The 18,982-nt window shown below is 40.2% G+C and overlaps 1 protein-coding gene across 11 annotated transcripts in view; it reads left to right on the top strand.

Moving 5' to 3' along the window:
- LOC124866061 (focal adhesion kinase 1-like) overlaps positions 1–18,982 on the top strand; it is an 80,081-nt gene that overhangs the window by 17,069 nt on the left and 44,030 nt on the right. For 4 of the 11 annotated variants that reach the window (XM_047361708.1, XM_047361705.1, XM_047361709.1 and 1 more), the window contains exons 1-12: positions 89–212; positions 9,477–9,757; positions 9,849–10,015; positions 12,418–12,505; positions 12,669–12,748; positions 14,369–14,431; positions 14,528–14,582; positions 14,883–15,023; positions 15,413–15,490; positions 17,019–17,126; positions 17,838–17,955; positions 18,239–18,269. In XM_047361708.1, the coding sequence (XP_047217664.1) occupies positions 140–212; positions 9,477–9,757; positions 9,849–10,015; positions 12,418–12,505; positions 12,669–12,748; positions 14,369–14,431; positions 14,528–14,582; positions 14,883–15,023; positions 15,413–15,490; positions 17,019–17,126; positions 17,838–17,955; positions 18,239–18,269 (1,283 nt within the window). In that variant the 5' untranslated portion in view covers positions 89–139. Of the gene's footprint in view, positions 1–83; positions 213–9,476; positions 9,758–9,848; positions 10,016–12,417; positions 12,506–12,668; positions 12,749–14,368; positions 14,432–14,527; positions 14,583–14,882; positions 15,024–15,412; positions 15,491–17,018; positions 17,127–17,837; positions 17,956–18,238; positions 18,270–18,982 lie in introns of those variants that run through there. The other 7 variants (XM_047361703.1, XM_047361704.1, XM_047361699.1 and 4 more) reach the window with 3 other exon arrangements.

The following is an 18,982-nucleotide window of genomic DNA, read 5'->3' as shown; positions in this document are numbered from 1 at the left end:
CAAACATGATTTTTTAAAATACTTTCAAAGAGCTGGAATAGAAAACACCGCTAGTTGTTGGCTCTATGCTAGTTTTGGGGCCCAGCACTATAAAGTGGGCTCTGTGGCCCAACCTGGAACTTGTCGCCCATCAGATAAAATGGAGAACAGTGGCTGTATCCCTCTTTGCTGGAGCAAAGGGGCCTGCATCTATGCTCAGCATCCTCTACCAAGTATGTACCGTCTTTGTAACTATTGAGGTTTTACATTTTTATAGGAGAACATGGTGTAGTGAGACAGTTTTTGCAATATATCTTACAATGTTACAACTTCTAAATATATATTTTTAAAAGTCTCTTAAAGCAACTATCCACAAAACAACTCTCCAGTTGAAGTCAGTTGTAACTTTATCTGGCTAAATTAGCATAGAAGAAGCTTCTCCACTTTGTGTCACGGAATATTGGTTACCTTGTAGAAATAAAACAAACAGCGACAGGGTGATGAGCAAGACATGAGCAGTTTTCAACTTTAAAAACATGTTGGCCCACATCCAGGGTGGCTAATGATGCTGTAGTCAGCATCTGATTGGTGCACAATTTAAAATACTTCAGCTGCCAAAACCTGAACTGATCTGCTACTTCCATAATGTTTAAAACCAAACATATAACATTTGCTAAACCTGTTTACTTTGAGGGGGAAAAAAAAACATTAATTTTCTGTGTCACCTAAAGGGTGAAACTGACTTCAGTGTTTCATTTTCTGTAGTTCAAAATCTGAAATATGTTGATCGATCAAACCCAAACTGGATAATTCTACACTGAACAGAGATTGTGTAAGAGACTTTTTATGATCTGCAAAAACACATTTTATGCCATGCCGGCTGCATAAACTATTTGTAAAGACAAACAAATATGTGATTCTAATACTGTCTCCTTGATCTGAAGGTATTGTTACGGTTAATTCTTTAATTTTGTTTAACTAAATTAGGTCTTCACAACATTAGGGAAACAGGACGTTGCGATACAGTTAATAGCGCAAAGACGGGATCACTTGCGTTTATCCTTTTTTTTTTTTTTTAACCCAACCACTGACATCCAGCATCTTGGTCACTAGGATTCATATCAGGTACTGGGATTAATGGCTGTAAAAGTCCATCCAACTGGGACCACATGTTATTGAACAGTAGAGTTTCAATGCAGGGCAGCTGAAATACTATAAACTTCCAAATATTGGATCCAATTAAACATTTTTAGATGTACTATTGCACTCATTAATAATGAGATGACATCTGCGATTCGACATATTGTGCACCTTTAATCTCAGTCTTTACAGATTGCAAAAATAGGCCATTTAATTGGTCCTGGAAATCAAAGCTCGTTGCTTCAACCAACTGGAGCTGAGTGCGTTTTAGTTGGGAGTCTGAAATCCACTGGGATTTGCTAATTGATGAGATGCTAACCACTAGTAAGTAACAAAAGCCAGATTTCTCTTTGGGTTCAAACACTAAAGCAACATGTTCACGAATAGAAGTTATACAGTGCTACGTGGCCCACTGTGTTATTAAGGTACAAACTGGCACAATGTGCAAATAAGTGGTATAAACTTCTACCACCTATTATAAGATGTGTCAGCCATATTGGATACTGACCTTGGGGCTGCTTGGCGACCTCCCAGTTTTCAATCAGAATGCACCTTTATACCATTAAAGCATCTAATAGCTTTTCTGTTACATCGTGTCCATTAAAAAGAGTCCATTCATATTTTTTTCATTGCAACCCTGGAAAACATTGTTACCCACAGTCTATTGGTTGTACATACAGGACTTCCTGCTCTATCATAAGGACAATCTGACTGTATAAAACAGCTCTATGAATTTCACCATTAGTGTTCGGTGAACTCACAATCTCACAGTGCACTAAAAAGCCCGGAAATCCAGTCCTTTGTGGCTGCGGCAGTCAGCATTCATGATAAATGAGCTCTAGATGCAGAACTGATGAAAAACTTTGAAGCATCTCCCCAAGGTGCATTGAAGCACTGCATGACCAGCTTTCAAACAAGAGAGTAAATGTTGTTTAGATTTTGCCGGCATCTCCTTGTATGAGCTCTGGTTGTCAGGGTATTTTGTTTATTTAGGTGTCGGGTCTTTTTCATCCAAACACAGTAGGATTCTGTAGTCCCAACCACAAAAGTAAATGATTTCAAACTCTCACGCATCAGAGTCAAGTCTTTTATTCACCTGCCTTTGAAGATACTATATAACCAGTGTTTGGCTTTTAGATCTATTCTTCCTGGTGCTCTGGTGTAACATGATGTGGATTGTTGAGAGTGGAGATGGATGAGTAGTGTGAGAAAGCCGAGGATAAAGGGAATTGTTTGAGGATAGGAGATGAGAGGCAGGAAGGAAGGAAGAGAAGTGGTTCAGTTGGACAAGAGGATCAAATGGAGTTGGGGAAGGCTGGATCTGAAAGGTCCGTCAGTGTGAGAGCAATGAGAGGAGTTTCAGAAAGGAGACTTGCAGATGAATGAGGATTGATGGAGCGGGAAGAATGCAGGAATTTGATTGAACTACAAGATTAAAAAACCCAAAATGATAAGGGAGATGCAAAGAAAGCAGATGGAGAAGCATTACCTCTCACAGAAGTGGGCTTTCACCAGTAACCCAGTTCCCTGTCCCGTCGAGAACATAAACCCACCTTCTGCTCCTGGTGTGGGGCAGGGTTCATCCTTAGCCTGCTCTGGCCCAACAGGCTGGCTGTCAGTTTGTGGAGCCCCTGTGAGAGAGGGGCTGATTGCTCTATCAGCAGTCTGCATGGCCTATTTGACTTGATTCCTGTCCAAATGTAGTTTAGTTAATTTGACTAGATATTGATTCAAATTAAAGGCAGTTGAAAATGTCAACTATCTTTTGAATACAGCATTAATGTTGTAAGAACCTAAGTATGTGTTGCAATTAAAAAGGAAAAGTGGGATTTTTAAAAATCCTTATAAGATTTATAAGATTATAGTCTTTGTATGTAGAAATTCAGAATTGGCCAAACTCTGAATTGGCAGATCAGACCTCAAAGAAAGCCAGAATTCAGTACCAGCCCATAAAATCTTAATGCTGGCTGATCTCTAATGTTATAATATTCGTTTGTAGTTATTGTCATGGTTTCATGCACATGCATGCTGTTCTGTTGAGCAACAAATGTACCGTGAGTCACAACTTTGAATCATGGAAATAAGCCAAAATAACTTTACCTTGGTACACAAAATGCTTTCATCAGAGTACTTGTGTATACTGCGTGCATTTCCTAGAGGTGTGATGTAATAGTGTTTGCAGCATAAACTAGATGTATGCATGCTTGGAAATGTAGGCATTCCTACTACTCTAATAGGATTTACCAAAGCTGTGAATGCAGACTTAATGATGTGATTATGTGTAAATGTTTTTTGCTGTATTATTGTTATTGTCTGTGCCTCCAGCAGATTATGACTAATTGTGGTACTTTGCTCATTTGGTGCAGTTGCTTCTTTTTTTAATGACTCGCAGAGAAAATGATGCCCCTAATAAATGTTCAAACACATCCCATAGAAACAAGACATGGAAGACGCAGAAGCAGCTTTTAGAACAACTGAGGATTAAGATACAACATCACAGCTAGATCGACGGTTAAATTCCTGACTTTTTTACTCACAAAGTGTGCTTTGGCTTAAATTTACTCTCTAAAAAAAATCTGCAAATATTTACCAGGTGCAGCTTAGGAACATGAGGTGATACATCCTTATTTTTATGTTGCTACATTGTTTTTCTGTCACATAAAAACAGCACAGACATATCAGTAGCAGTGTTAGCAACTTAATTGTCTCAATGCCAACAAATGTTTAGAACATCCAATACACACTCATTGGCCACTTTGCTAGTGTTAGTCTCGGATGATCTGAGCACAACGCCACTCGCTGAATAGTTCCTTTTTTTTTTTTTGGACCAATCTCTGTACACTCGAGATGATTGCTTGCGTGAGAAAATCCCAGTACAGTACACGAGCAGGTTCTGAAATTCTCAGACAAGCCCAGCTGGTACCACCAAACATGCCACTTTCAAGGTCACCTAAATCGCCTTCTTCCCAATACTAACGGCTTAAACTTTAGCAAACTGTCTTTACCCTGTCGAAGGCATAAATGGTTGCTGCCATTATTGCATAATAATAATTTTTATTTTATTTTTTGACGTATTTGCATTAACGAGCCGTTGAGCAGCTGTATCTAATAAAGTGGCCAGGGAGTAGGATACCTCAAAACGCCTGAAAATGTGAATTTTCAAAGCTTGTTCTTCTTATAGCTCATGTTGTAAAAACAAAATGGCAGCAACCAACAGGTAGAAGGAGGAACTTCCATGCTCTATCCTGCAACAACCTGCTATTATGTATTTTGTATGTGCAGCAGGCTGATTTAACATCTTAAATGTCTAACAAATCATCTCATAGATTTTTTAAATATGCTTGTATTTAGATGATCCTGATAACACCATAAGATGTCCTTTTCTTTCTGATCTTTGCTAATCTGTTGCAATAAATCCTTAAGAGTCTGATGAGACTGTGACTGATACACTGATCTCTTTGCATTAAAGGCTCTCACTTTAAACGGTCATCTGCCAATTGTCTGCTCTATTCTTGATCAGCTCTTTTTCAAATTCATTGCTGTTTATTTAGTTTACAACACTTTTTTTTTTTATTATCTGAATTCTGGAGAACATATTAGAAAGTTGTAATTTAAAAGCAAAATGGAGGAGGATAGTGTGTGATCAGATGATCCCAGAAGCAAATCTACATAAAGGAGAACCATTGTATTACATCTCTGTGGACATAAGACATAAATAATGATGTGTGTAGGACATGCAGATGTGCAGACAGGGTTTTGATGCATCATAGCTTCATAGTTTAAAGAGCGGGCCAAGCCAAGTTCAGGCAACAGACACATGATGTTCCTTCCGTTTCTTTTACAGTCATTGTGCACATCACTGCACAGAGGCAGCTGATGGCCACACTGCTGAAAATGCTGAATCAACCAACTCTGGATCATGTTTTTGCCCTCTGTTTCAGCAGGAAGTAATCTGGCCATAACCCGAGCACAGAACAAGAAATGCTGAATATACTGATTCAGTCCTGGTGATTGGTTTGCTGCAGGCTGCTCTGTCTACTGAGTCTGCAGTGATTTGGTGCTGAAGCAGTAGCCTTTGTTGCTTTTTTGTTCATATTTTATGGGTAGGATTTGGCTTCCAATGAAAACTAGCAATTCATTTATGAAAGAATAACCTTTCCTGTTCTGATGCTGAGTATGTAGAAAATTAGCAAATGAGTGTTTCTTCAAACAATCATGTTTAGTTGTAACTTAGCAGCTCAAGTCCATTGTCAGCTGGAAGGAGTTCCTGTTGTGATGATGACTCAACAAACCCGGTGAGAATGTCCTGGAAAGGACAGAATTGTGCAGGAAGCATCAGGGTTCACAGCATGTCTCTCAAAGGCATGAAATAGTGACATTCCTATCTTTTTTTAAAAGGAAGGATCAATCTAAATAGGTGACACAGAAAAAATTCTTATTTGCGTCGTAAATTTGCATATATTAGGTCGTGCTGAATCATGATACATTCTCGATTCCAGGAGGTAGATTAATAAAACTTGGCTGGCCACATGGGAAAGATTTCTTTTGAAGGGAAATTAACTTGATTTTCAGTTTTTACTGTTACAGAAACCTTTGTCTGGTGCTGCTGTGCACAAACAGGTTTGATTTCCAGTCACTTAGGTAGACAGATTTGGTTTATCAGGTGTAGAATCAATGTTGACAAATACCAGGGCAGGAGGGGAACCACTGCTGCTTTGTTTGCTCTGTTTGAGGGGTGTGATTGCTGTTTAAAATGTCAGGATGGGTGGGAATGTCAAATTAGTATCCTGTTGATTGTAATACAGAGGTTGGACAATGAAACTGAAACACCTGTCATTTTAGTGTGGGAGGTTTCATGGCTAAATTGGACCAGCCTGGTAGCCAGTCTTCATTGATTGCACATTGCACCAGTAAGAGCAGAGTGTGAAGGTTCAATGATCAGGGTAAGAGCACAGTTTTGCTCAAAATATTGAAATGCACACAACATTATTGGTGACAAACCAGAGTTCAAAAGAGGACAAATTGTTGGTGCACGTCTTGCTGGCGCATCTGTGACCAAGACAGCAAGTCTTTGTGATGTATCAAGAGTCACGGTATCCAGGGTAATGTCAGCATACCACCAAGAAGGACCAACCACATCCAACAGGATTAACTGTGGATGCAAGACACTTTCAAACAAGAGAGTAAAGACACTAAACATTTTGCCCATTCATTTGTACAAAATAGCTTAAGCTCAGTCATGTTGGCTGGAGGGTATCTGGAAACATCTATTTTCAGGGCTTGCCACAGATTCTTAATTGGAGTTGGTCTGGACTTTGACTGGGCCGCTCTAACACATGAATCTGCTTTGATCTAAACCATTTTGGCTGAATGTTTAGAGCCAGCTTGCTGGAAGTTAAACCTCTGGCCCAGTCTCAAGTCTTTTACAGATTCTAACAGGTTTTCTTCTAGGACTGCCCTAGATTAAACTTTTTTCATTAACTCTGCCCAGCTTTGCTGTCCCTCGCTGAAGAAGAAGATCCCCACAGCATTATACCACCATCACCACAGTATCTTTGTGGGTATGGTGTGTTCAACCTTAAGGCCTCTATATTCTTAGTAAGAATAGACACATTTGTTTGCTCTCCCAAAAAAACAATTCTTTGTTAAAGCACTAGTTTGGGACATCTGTTTCTTGACACTTTATCTGGACAGAACTTTATTTCTTGTGTGATATCCAACAAGTATTCTGTGATTGGTTAAAAATGTGAAGTGGCTGTGGTTACTACACTGGTGTATTCTGCAGTGGGAGGGCCCATAAAGGCTTCTCAGGGGTTCTGCACTAGTCTGGCAATGTATAAAATGTCCTGGCCAGAATAAACTTTGTTCTTGCCACTTTGAGTAAAAGAAGAAATTCCTGTGTTCTTGCAAATTAGTTGGCAGCCTATAGCTTCCTTCCAACACACAGCAGCTTTACATTCAGCCAAAACGTTTGCAGTATCCTCTGCGTGGCTAGTGGTAACCTGGAAGACTTGTTACGGCCTCCTCTTTGCCACTGTGTCATATTTTTGGAGTGCACGACTAATAGCTGTCCTGTCAAGAGAATACTCTTGCCTGACCTTGCTTGCCGGTGTAGGTGGACAGCCATGTTTTTGGTTTGCAGTTGGACCATTTTTTTCCGTCATAAATGCTTTGTAAGAAGTTCAAATCTGAGGATTTTGTTTTTACAACACTGCCTTAAAGTTTTCCACAGCTTCATCCCTGACATGTCCAGTGTGTTGATTGGTCTTCATGATTCAGTTTGTACACTAAGGTTCTCTAGCAAACCTCTGAAGCCTTCGCAGAACACCTGGATTTATAATGGGTTGCACACAGGTTCTGAAGACAGTTGGTAGCTCTATTTTTTTTCACTGTAACAAAATGTGGAAACGTCCAAGGGGTGAATGGTTTTGCAAGGGTTGGTTGACCTAAAAGGCTGTGAGTACAGTAAGGGTTTGGTGACTGTGATTTGCTGGTTGCTATTGATTAATTAAGGTTTGCAGTCTCCTTTATGCTTGAATTTGTCAGGCATTGATTCTTTTTATGTGCTATTGATTGTTGTTGAGAGTTTAATCAGGACTAATATACACTGCTCAAAAAATAAAGGGAACACTCAAATAACACATCCTAGATCTGAATGAATGAAATATTCTCATTGAATACTTTGTTCTGTACAAAGTTGAATGTGCTGACAACAAAATCAGACAAAAATCATCAATGGAAATCCAATTTTTTAACCAATGGAGGCCTGGATTTGGAGTCATGCACAAAATTAAAGTGGAGAAACACACTACAGGCTGATCCAACGTTGATGTAATGTCCTTAAAACAAGTCAAAATGAGGCTCAGTATTGTGTGTGGCCTCCATGTGCCTGTATGACCTCCCTACAATGCCTGGGCTCCTGATGAGACGGTGGATGGTCTCCTGAGGGATCTCCTCCCAGACCTGGACTAAAGCATCCGCCAACTCCTGGACAGTCTGTGGTCCAACGTGACGTTGGTGGATGGAGCGAGACATGATGTCCCAGATGTGCTCAATCGGATTCAGGTCTGGGGAACGGGCGGGTCAGTCAATAGCTTCAATGTCTCCATCTTGCAGGAACTGCTGACACACTCCAGCCACATGAGGTCTAACATTGTCCTGCATTAGGAGGAACCCAGGGCCAACCTCACCAGCATATGGTCTCACAAGGGGTCTGAGGATCTCATCTCGGTACCTAATGGCAGTCAGGCTACCTCTGGCGAGCACATGGAGGACCATGCAGGCCTCCAAAGAAATACCACCCCACACCATTACTGACCCACTGCCAAACTGGTCATGCTGAAGGATGTTGCAGGCAGCAGATTGCTCTTCACGGTGTCTCCAGACTCTGTCACGTCTGTCACATGTGCTCAGGTGTTCTCTGGCAAATGCCAAGCATCCTGCATGGTGTTGGGCTGTGAGCACAACCCCCATTTGTGGACGTCGGGCCCTCATACCATCCTCATGGAGTCGGTTTCTAACCGTTTGTGCAGACACATGCACATTTGTGGCCTGCTGGAGGTCATTTTGCAGGGCTCTGGCAGTGCTCCTCCTGTTCCTCCTTGCACAAAGGCAGAGGTAGCGGTCCTGCTGCTGGGTTGTTGCCCTCCTACGGCCTCCTCCACGTCTCCTGGTGTACTGGCCTGTCTCCTGGTAGCGCCTCCAGGCTCTGGACACTACGCTGACAGACACAGCAAACCTTCTTGCCACAGCTCGCATTGATGTGCCATCCTGAATGAGCTGCACTACCTGAGCCACTTGTGTGGATTGTAGAGTCCGTCTCATGTTACCACGAGTGTGAAAGCACCACCAACATTCAAAAGTGACCAAAACATCAGCCAGAAAGCATAGGTACTGAGAAATGGTCTGTGGTCCCCACCTGCAGAACCACTCCTTTATTGAGTGTGTCTTGCTAATCACCAAATATTTCCCCCTGTTGTCTATTCTATTTACACAACATCATGTGAAATTGATTGTCAATCAGTGTTGCTTCCTAAGTGGACATTTTGATTTCACAAAAGTTTGATTTAGTTGGAGTTATATTGTGTTGTTTAAGTGTTCCCTTTATTTTTTTTGAGCAGTGTAATAATGGCCATTGGCACATCCATTTTCCATATTATGCTTAGAGAAACATTGAAATAGCAAGCATTTCTTTTACCTTTATCACTTTAGCTGATTAAGAGTTCTGTAACAGAAAGATACATGTTTGAATTGAGCCTATTTTGCAAAAAAACAAAAACAAAACAGGACTAGAGGCATGCAGGTTGTTCGGTAATCATTCTCCCAGCACTAAACTCCATTTGTCTGTGTTGTTCTAGAATATGACGGCCAGTTAGCCCCAGCAGGACCGTCCAAGTCAGGCATGGCATCGTCTTCCTACCTGGAGCCCAGCCTCAATCACTCAGCAGCAGGTGGTTGTGGGGTTAAATCCCGGCCAGGAATGCCCGGAGCCCCCGGCACTAGTGGCTCTGCTGGAGGACTGGAACGGCCTCCAGGGTCCATGGACCGAGTTCTTAAGATCTTCCATTACTTTGAGACAAACAGTGAACCAAGCACCTGGGCGAGTAACATCAGACATGGAGATGCTACGGATATCCGGGTAAGAGACACACACCTTTTCAGACACATATTCAGCTACTTTCCTCAGTTTATTTCTTTCTAATTGTTGGATATCTAAATCATTTTAACAGGGTGTTATCCAGAAGATAGCAGAGATCCACAAGTTGCGCTGTGTGTCTTCTTTGGGCCTCCGTTTGACCCATTTGCACTCTGATGTTCTCCACTGGTTACATCCAGATCTGGGCGTGTCGCATGTCAGAGAGAGATATGAGAAACAGCATCCACAAGAAGAGTGGCGGTAAGTTATTAAGATTCACATACGCTCAGTTGCTCTCTCTTCATTCCCTAATCTCTGCTTTTAAAAACCTGAATTTCCTCGATTATGAGGGTTAAAAGCCACTGTTAAGGTCTGCTGGTGATGTCAGGTTGAACAGTACAAGCGAAGCCAATTTACTGCTGGTTAATGAGGTTGTAAAGTTTGTCATCAGGTGTCAAAGTGTAACAAAAACTGGGGTGAGCGTTTAGTTGGGTATGTTCCCAGATATTAACCCAAAATGTTGCTTCAATTTTCTCTAAGGCAACTTAAATCAAAAACACAATGCCTTGCAAAAGTATTCTTACCCCTTGAACATTTCCACATTGTGGTACGTTTAGACCACAAGCTTCAAGGTATTCTATTAGGATTTTATGTGAAAGACCACAACAACATAGCACATACTGCAATTATGAAGGGAAAGCAAACATGGTTTTAAAAATCGTCTACAAATAAAAATCTGAAAAGTTTGGCATGCAGATGTATTCAGTCCATTTTAATTTCACACCTTAAAATAAAATCCTGTCCAACCTGAAAGGTCACCTAATGAGAAAATAGGGTGTACGACTAATACTCATTCAAAAGTATGCTCACAATACTGCATGACTCCGTTCCTGGATCATTTATTCCACCATTTGGTAGCACCAAGGTTCAAGCTCCTGGCTCTAAATCGGTGTTGATTCAGTGTTTATGGAAGAATGGCAAGAAGAAAGCCACTGTTAAAGGAAAGCCCTGAGATGCCTGAACATACCAGCTCAGCATGGTAACGTGATGGTGACAGCATCATTCTGTGGAGATGTTTTTTTTTTTTTTCCATTTGGGACTAGGAATATGGCCAGAGTTGATGGGTGGATGGATAACGATGACCCCAGACATGCAGTCAGAGCGCATGTTTTAGAATGGCTCAGTCAATGTTCAGACTTAATCCAATTGATAATATGTGCAAGACTTGGAAAACCTACGTTCGCATGTGCTCTCTATCCAACCTTACTCACTTTAAGCTATTTTGCAAAGAATGGGCAAAAACCGTACTCACTCAGAAATTCTGAATACAAATGCATCGTACACTTTTCGAATTGTTATTTGTAAAAACAAAACAAGGAAAATAGGAAACCATGTATCATTTTCGTTTCTCTTCATAGTTTTATACTAATTAGTTTTTGCCAATCACAAATAATCCCCAGAAAAATACATAAAATGTTGGGATTGGATTGTGGCATAAAGCTCAAGTGGTATTAGTACTTTTGCAAGGCACTATGTAAGGTCTGCATGCAGTGGTTGGGGCTTTCTGTACAACAAAAGGTAACTGAATGCATTGGATATTACTCATGTTTTATTAATTTCTACTTGTTTATAGCATCTAACTCTTCCCACTCGAGTGGCACAGTCAGTTAATTTCCTCTTCCATCTCAAAATAATTCATTTTTAATAGTTGTATCCGACCATATTCACCATATTTGAGCCTGCATTCAGACCTTTCAAGCTCTGAACCATCCTCAGTTGATGTTGTTAACAGCTCTCCTTAAAATGCAGCCCTTTATCCTGAGTTTGAAGTCATTAAAATTGAAATGAATTCAACAGGAACTGCTTAGATGAAGCAGTAGATCTCTGCCAGTTGTTGCAGGCAACGTACCTCAGAGGGCAGCAGAGCTTCGAGCCCACAGGAGCTTCTGCTACTGCTGCCAAGCTATTGTTAGAACAGCAGCAGTTGCCCAGGGGATGGATGGACTGACTCTCTCATTCCTTTCTTGCTCTTTTGCATGTTTTAATCTCATTCTTGTTTGAGTAATTGTTTTTAAAAACAAATCAGTTTATTCATCCTCTTCTAACATTTTTTTTTTGTTTCTCTCAGACACACATTGTCACTTTTTTCTGACGGATTCATTTATAATACAACACAATAATTTATTCATTTTGTCACTTGCCTTAATTTCCTTTTGTTATCTAACTTCTGGCATGCAGCATCGCAGCAGCTTGAAGCTCACTGTTCTCCTGACCCACTTCTCTGTAACGTGTCGTTCTTGAGCAAATATCTGGCTCTAAACAACGATAGCCCATGTGGGCACTTCTGAGACACAGCTCTGGGCAAGTGTAACTGCAGGACTCCCATTATGGTTTATGATATTACTCCTTTATTGGTTTTGGATGATTAATTTAGCAGCAAATCACCGTGTATCATTTTACTGTGCCAGTAGATATAATATACTGAGTGGAAAAGACCTAGTCGTTCAGCTGTAAGACTGGTTCACAGCTCTGGGTTGGCAAGCAGCCACGCTTTTACAGCGATGCAGCAAGACGAGAGCAAGACACAGAGGCTACCATCATGAATTAGGACTGGCCCATCAAACCCTTTTTACACACTGTCACACTTCTCCTGTCATTCCCAGGTATGAGCTGCGGATACGGTACTTTCCTAAAGGTTATCTCAGCCATTTCTCTGAAGACAAACCTTCTCTCAACTACCTCTATCACCAGGTGAGAACACAAACATGGGAAGCTGCCTAGCTGGTTGTTTCCTGAAGACATCCACAACATTTCTTAGGTGAAAGCATACCTGGACTTGATGTTTTGGTATATCTTGTTCGATTCTGCCCACCTGAAAAGGTGTTTTTATTTTGTGCCTTTTGGTTTTTTTTAGGTGAAAAGTGACTATATGCTACATTTAGCTGACCAGGTGGATCAAGATGTTGCACTGAAACTAGGCTGTTTGGAAATAAGGTGGGAAAAAGTAGGGACACCCTTAGGTCACACACAGTCCAACTATTTTAACCCACTCTGCTTAGGAAAAGTATTCACACCCCCTGAACCTTTACATTTTGCCGCGTTTCAAGCACAGACTTAAATGTACGGTGGAATTTCAGAATGTAGATTTAATTATTTCAAACAGCCTGTTTGTATCCTAAAAAGTTGTATTTGGAAACACATTTCCCCATTGAAAACGATGGAAATTAAAATACCACCAACACTCCAGCCAAATTATGCACAGCACTCACAATCACAGTCATTTTGAGCACAAGACTCCATATACTTGCACAAAAAGACCACAGTCGAGAGAGATTGGCTCGCACTCCAGACATTGTGCTTGCTAGCAATATCCTAAGTGCCTATATTAAGTGGAAAATTTGTACTTGGGGCATTCATTTGCTGTTTGTATTTGAAAACGTTGTATTGAGTTGCGCTCATAGAGGTTTAGAGGTTCTACTGTACTTTATTGGAACTTAATGAGAGAAACCAAACAGTGTAGTGTTTACCTGTGAAGTGGAAGGAAAATAAAAACCATAAAAGTGTGCTGTTCATATGAATTCAGCCCCCCTGAGTCTATACTTTGCAGAACCACCTTTTTAGTGCATTACAGCTTCAAGTGTTTTTAGGATTTGTCTCCACCACAAACTCTACGATAAAAAAAACAAAAAACTTTGTCTATTCTTCTTTGCAAAATGGCTCAAGCACACGTCAATATCCATTTACCAGCTCACCAGTCTCTAGTGAAGGAAAATATCCCCACAGCATGATGCTGCCACCATCTTGTTTTACAATGTGATTCCCTGTTAGGGGGAAATTTGCAATGTTAATTTTCTCATTTAGTCTCATCTGAGCAAAGCACCCACTTCCATATATTCCACATGCTGTGTCCACTACATGGCTTGTGGCAAACCTTTAAAAACGATTTCTTGTGGCTTTCTTTAAACAGTGCAGTTTTTCCTACTGCTCTTCCATAGAGGCCAGATTAGTGGAGTACTCAATTAATATTTTTCCTTCCCAGAGATTCTCCCACCTGAGTCGTGGATCTCTGCAGCTCCTACAGAGTTACCATGACTTTTTTAGCTGCTTTCTTGATTAATGCTCTCATTTCCCAGAAGGATGGATAGATGGAACAGAGCTCTGTGAGAGACTGAAAGCTTTTTATAACCTAACTACGCTTTAAACGTCTTCACAACTTTCTCCCTGACCTGTCTGGTGTGTTCCTTGGTCTTCATGGTGATATAATTGTCCCAAGTGTTCTCCAACAAGCCTGTGAAGCCCTCACATAACAGCTATACTGGTTTTAAAATACACACATCAGTTTACTAATCAGGTGATTTCTTAAGGACATCTGGTTGCACTGCAATATATTTAGAGGTATCATAATAAAGTGACCTGAATACAATGTGCACCCCACTTCTAAGATGTTTTTTGTGAGTAATTTTCAAACCTATATATCCTTTTCATCACATTACAGAATTATGCTCTACTTTGCGTTTGTGACAAAATGGGAAAAACATTTTTTAGTTTACATTATTTTTTAACAAAATGATCACTTTAGATTTACATGTTCCTTTCTCGCTGTGAATTATGCAGGAGGTTCTTCAGAGAGATGCCAGGCAATGCTCTTGATAAGAAATCAAACTATGAGCTACTGGAGTAAGACGTTTTTTCTTGCAAATCACACCTAAGTTAAATCAGTTCTGTTATTTTTCTTAAAATATGTGTGCTATTAAGCATTTTTATTCGCTTTAGGAAAGATGTTGGTTTGAGAAGGTTCTTCCCTAAAAGCCTGGTGGACTCCCTAAAGGTGAGAGAGTAAAAATCTGTTTATTTATGTATAATGAACGGCTTACTGTACAGCACGAGTTACAGCTGACAGGCTATTTGGTTGATTGGCAGCAGAACAAACCTGATCACTGAAAGGAGTTCTGCTTAAATGTCTCCTTATCTGATTGTGTGGAATTAGGTTAAAGTTGCTGTTATCACTCACAGCTTGTGATGTCATCTTTGTGTTATCGTTTTCCTGGCTCTGAAAACCAACCTTCCTCCAGAAAGGCTTGAATCTTTCTAATTTTTGTTTTTCAAATGTCTTCCCACCCTCAATCAGGCAAAGACTCTTCGTAAGCAAATCCAGCAGACCTTCAAACAGTTTGCTAACCTCAACGATGAGCAGAGCATCCACAAGTTCTTTGAGATAATATCTCCCATCTACCCCTTTGACAAGGAGTGCTTCAAGTGCGCTTTAGGGGTGAGGCTCTTGTGTCCTATGTAGATTATAATGCATTTTATTCATTAGGGAGCAGAAGGAAAGAATGTGTAGGTTTAGGGTAAAAACTGTGTAACATAGATTTCTGCCCCACTGTTAATCCTGTCCTAAGTAAGTCATAGACATTTTATTCCCTACGTAAAACCTGCATTCATTGAGGACATTTCATGTTAGAATAACTACTAATGACTCCATCCATCCATCCATCCATCCATCCACATCCATCCATCCATCCATCCATCCATCCATCTTATAATTAAAATCTGGAAACGTATTGCAGTTCGACACCTAAAATATGTTTAAACCCTGCATTAAGTCATAGAGAAGAAATTATAACAGTGTTAATTGCCATGTTTTTCTCTCCCATTTAGTCTAGCTGGGTAATATCAGTAGAGCTGGCTATTGGACCAGAGGAAGGAATCAGCTACCTCACAGATAAGGGCTCAACTGTGAGTATGCACTCACACAGATGGTTCTTTGTACACATTTAATGTCTGTTGTTTCTCTGATCTTGAACATTAATTTACAATATGCTTTTAATGGGAAGCCAAAGTTGCCATGCATGATGCTGCCCTCTAGTGGCTTGTCTACCCCAGCCAAATTTTGTTGTGTTTCTACAGTGATTTAGTAGGAGCCCAAAATGCCTTGTATTTTATCATGAAACAAATTGGATAAGTTAAAGGATAAAGAAATTAGCTCAACATGTAGTTTCAAAACAGGTAGGCCACAGTTTCGTTTGGCAGCTGCTGCTTTAAGTCTCATCTTTAATAAAGAGCTCTGTAACTAGCTCTGTATGTGTTGTCTCACATGTTTCAATACTTCTTTTTTCTAAGAATTGGTCTACCACTGTATTACTCGGTTGCAACAAGTCTTGTAGAGCAGCATCTAAAGATTATGCAATCGCTTTGGGCTTCTTAAGGTTTCACATCTGATTTCTGAAACCCTCATAAACCAGCAGAATTTCATTGAGGTCTTATATGCTAACAAGTTAAATGCACCAGTTTGATGCAGTCCATTTTATATGTGTCACTGCACAAGATTTTGCACATTGATCACTGAAATACTCAGAGATTTTAGCATTTTTGGTTTCATTCCTGTCTTTAGAGATGACATAGAGATATCTCAGGTCCACTGAAAACATCATCTTTTGTGTTTCTTTTTATGTATTGTATCTCTCACCATAAAAATTAAATAAATATGGATCTTCCAATTGTGTGGTGCTGTTATCTCCTGTGCTTTGGATACAAATGATCCAGTTTCTAGCAAACCATTAAGAGCTTCCCTGCTTCGTTAGAGACCTGATCATGATTGATGCTGACATAGCTTCTCTTTCACCTCTACTGTTACACCTGCTACTTACTTACTAGGACTACTGTGCCGAAAACGTGAGGCAAATCCAAATACATATTAAGTGGACAATTATCGCAAGTGGATTTACTTGCTCTTGTTTGGGGAAAGTTAATGTTATCTAATTGGAAGGCAAACCTTCTAAGGAAACCTGATCCGTTATGTTTCAAGGAGTCATTGTTATCAGTTATTTGAACACAGAGGACACAGAGATCAAGTTTTATAGCGGATGTGATAACGGCTCCTACTGACACATTCATGTGGTTCTGTTTGGTTTACATAATTGGCTAAAGTTAAAGTTTGCTGATTAATTTATGGCGGCATGTGTTGTGGCGGTAGAACAGGTGCCCCACATGTGGAGGCTATTAGTCCTTAAACAGCTGCCTGGGGTACGACTTCCAACCTTGTGAACTTTGCTTTATATGTTGCCATTCTCACTGCGAGTTTTCTGTCTAACTACTAGGAATAAAGGCATCGCAAAATCTTAGGGATAAAAGGAAAAATTTGCTCAGGAATTTGCTCCATCCAAACGCCTGCCATGCATGTTTTTTTGCATTTTTACAGAACTTTACAATTTACTGATGATTATTTAAGCTTTTAACGCATCTGTGTGTTTCTTTGACTCTCTAGCCAACACACTTAGCTAACTTTAACCAAGTCCAGTCCATCCAATACTCTGCTTTGGAAGAAAAGGAGAGGAAAGGGATGCTTCAGCTGAATGTCGCTGGAGCTCCAGAGGTACGGATATGCATGCACTTTGAATGCTCCCCATTCCATTCAGGACAACTGAAATAATGGTCCTTGGTTGCTTGTATTTTTTTTTATATCTTTTTCTTGTCTGCTGACTTGAGCAGTTGTTAATCATTTACATTTGCAGATTCGGTGTATATTCCAAAATCACCCAAAAAGGATCTACATTTTCCAGAGAAAATGTAGAAGATGTAAATCCTTTTTAGAGATAAAAAAGGATCTAAAGTTAAAAAACAATTTAAAGTCTTTGGCTTTGTTTTGTCAGGTAGGATACCATGAGATAAGCTGTTCTTGTGAAATGTTTGGTTTTCAGCTGACTTTGACTGATATTTAACATGTTTAGCATGTCTCGTTTCTTATTCATACGAGCAAATTAATTTAAAACCACCAAAAATTTAAAAGGCTCTTCTTGTACGAAGTTATAAAAGAAAAAGGGCAAATACTATTAAAAAGTTTTCACTGTAAATTAAACAAGGATTGAGAAGGCAGTCGTTGCCATCTCCCCATGGCTTTCACGGTGCTTATTTGTGCAGCCGGATGCTGCATGTGTGCATCACTGCTGCAGTCTTGGCACAGGGCTGTGTGCACGCACTCTGGTAGGGGACGTTATTATCAGTGAAGCTCTCATTGTGTCACTGTGAAGCAGCTCCCTGTCCTGCTCTTACACTGATCCTTCTGTCTCTATCTCTGTGTTTGTAGCCCCTCACTGTCACTACAGCATTGCTGAACACGGCAGAAAACATGGCTGACTTGATTGACGGTTACTGTCGTCTCGTCTCCTCGGTTACTCGCTCCTTCATTGTTAGAGTTCATAAAGGTACGTTGAATAACTATATAGTTTTTCATTTTGATGTTCCACTAAGTTTTTTTGGGGTGGTTTCAAAGCTACTGTGGTTCAAACCAAAGGAAAAACAATGTGTGTCATGGTGTAAAACAAGGAACCCTCCAGCAGATGTCATTTCCATGCCGATGAGCCGTTGTGCTCGTCGCTATGAACAATAACCAGACTGTGTGTCTTGTTTTTTTGTAGTGATATCAAAGAAACAACAGTCAAGTTAGGTTGTTTCACACTTGTTGATTTGCTTGTCTTGTCTTTGTAGAGGGGGACCGAGCTCTGCCTTCGATACCAAAGTGAGTAAACTTATTTTTTAATATATAAATGCATCTCAATATATCTCACAGAGTGATTCAAGCACTTATTTCTGTTAATTTCAATGATTCTGGTCTATAGTTAATGAAAACCCTGAATTCAGCTTCTCATAAAATTACTATGCTCTGTCCATATTATGGCCAAGACAATCATGGGAAAGAGACCTGCCTGTACAGCTATTCAACAGACGGTTACACCGTCCATATGATTGGTATATCATGTAGTTGATTGATATCAACTATTAATTGGAAGTTAAGTGGAAGGAAAAACTGTGACAGAATTTGGTGCAAAAGCAACTAGGGTAACGGCAGTCTTATGTGGAATGTGAAGAAAAGCCCATTAAAGAATTTCAGAAAGCTTCACAAGGCATGGATTGCAGCTTGCGTCGGTGCGTCAGGATTTAGCCAGGATGTAGGCTACAGTTATCTGATTCCTTGTGATGATCCCTTCCAGAACTAGATACAACAATGTCAGGAGTTTTATCTGGGCTAGGAAGAAAATAAAAAAGACTGTTCCTGATTGGTCCAGTCCTCTCTTCAGATACATCTTTTGATTTTGTATTTAATTTTGAAATCAAGGTTTTAGGCTGTGGAAGAAGAGTGAAAAGAAGCAGAATCCAAGTTGTTTCTGTCCAGTGTGACATTTTGCCAGGAGCCATGTCTTTTTCTGGTGTTGGTGTGCTGTTTTATCAAGT

This window comes from Girardinichthys multiradiatus, chromosome 3 (genome assembly GCF_021462225.1).
Source record: "Girardinichthys multiradiatus isolate DD_20200921_A chromosome 3, DD_fGirMul_XY1, whole genome shotgun sequence".
NCBI lineage: Eukaryota > Metazoa > Chordata > Actinopteri > Cyprinodontiformes > Goodeidae > Girardinichthys > Girardinichthys multiradiatus.
This window is presented reverse-complemented; position numbering and strand designations above follow the sequence as displayed.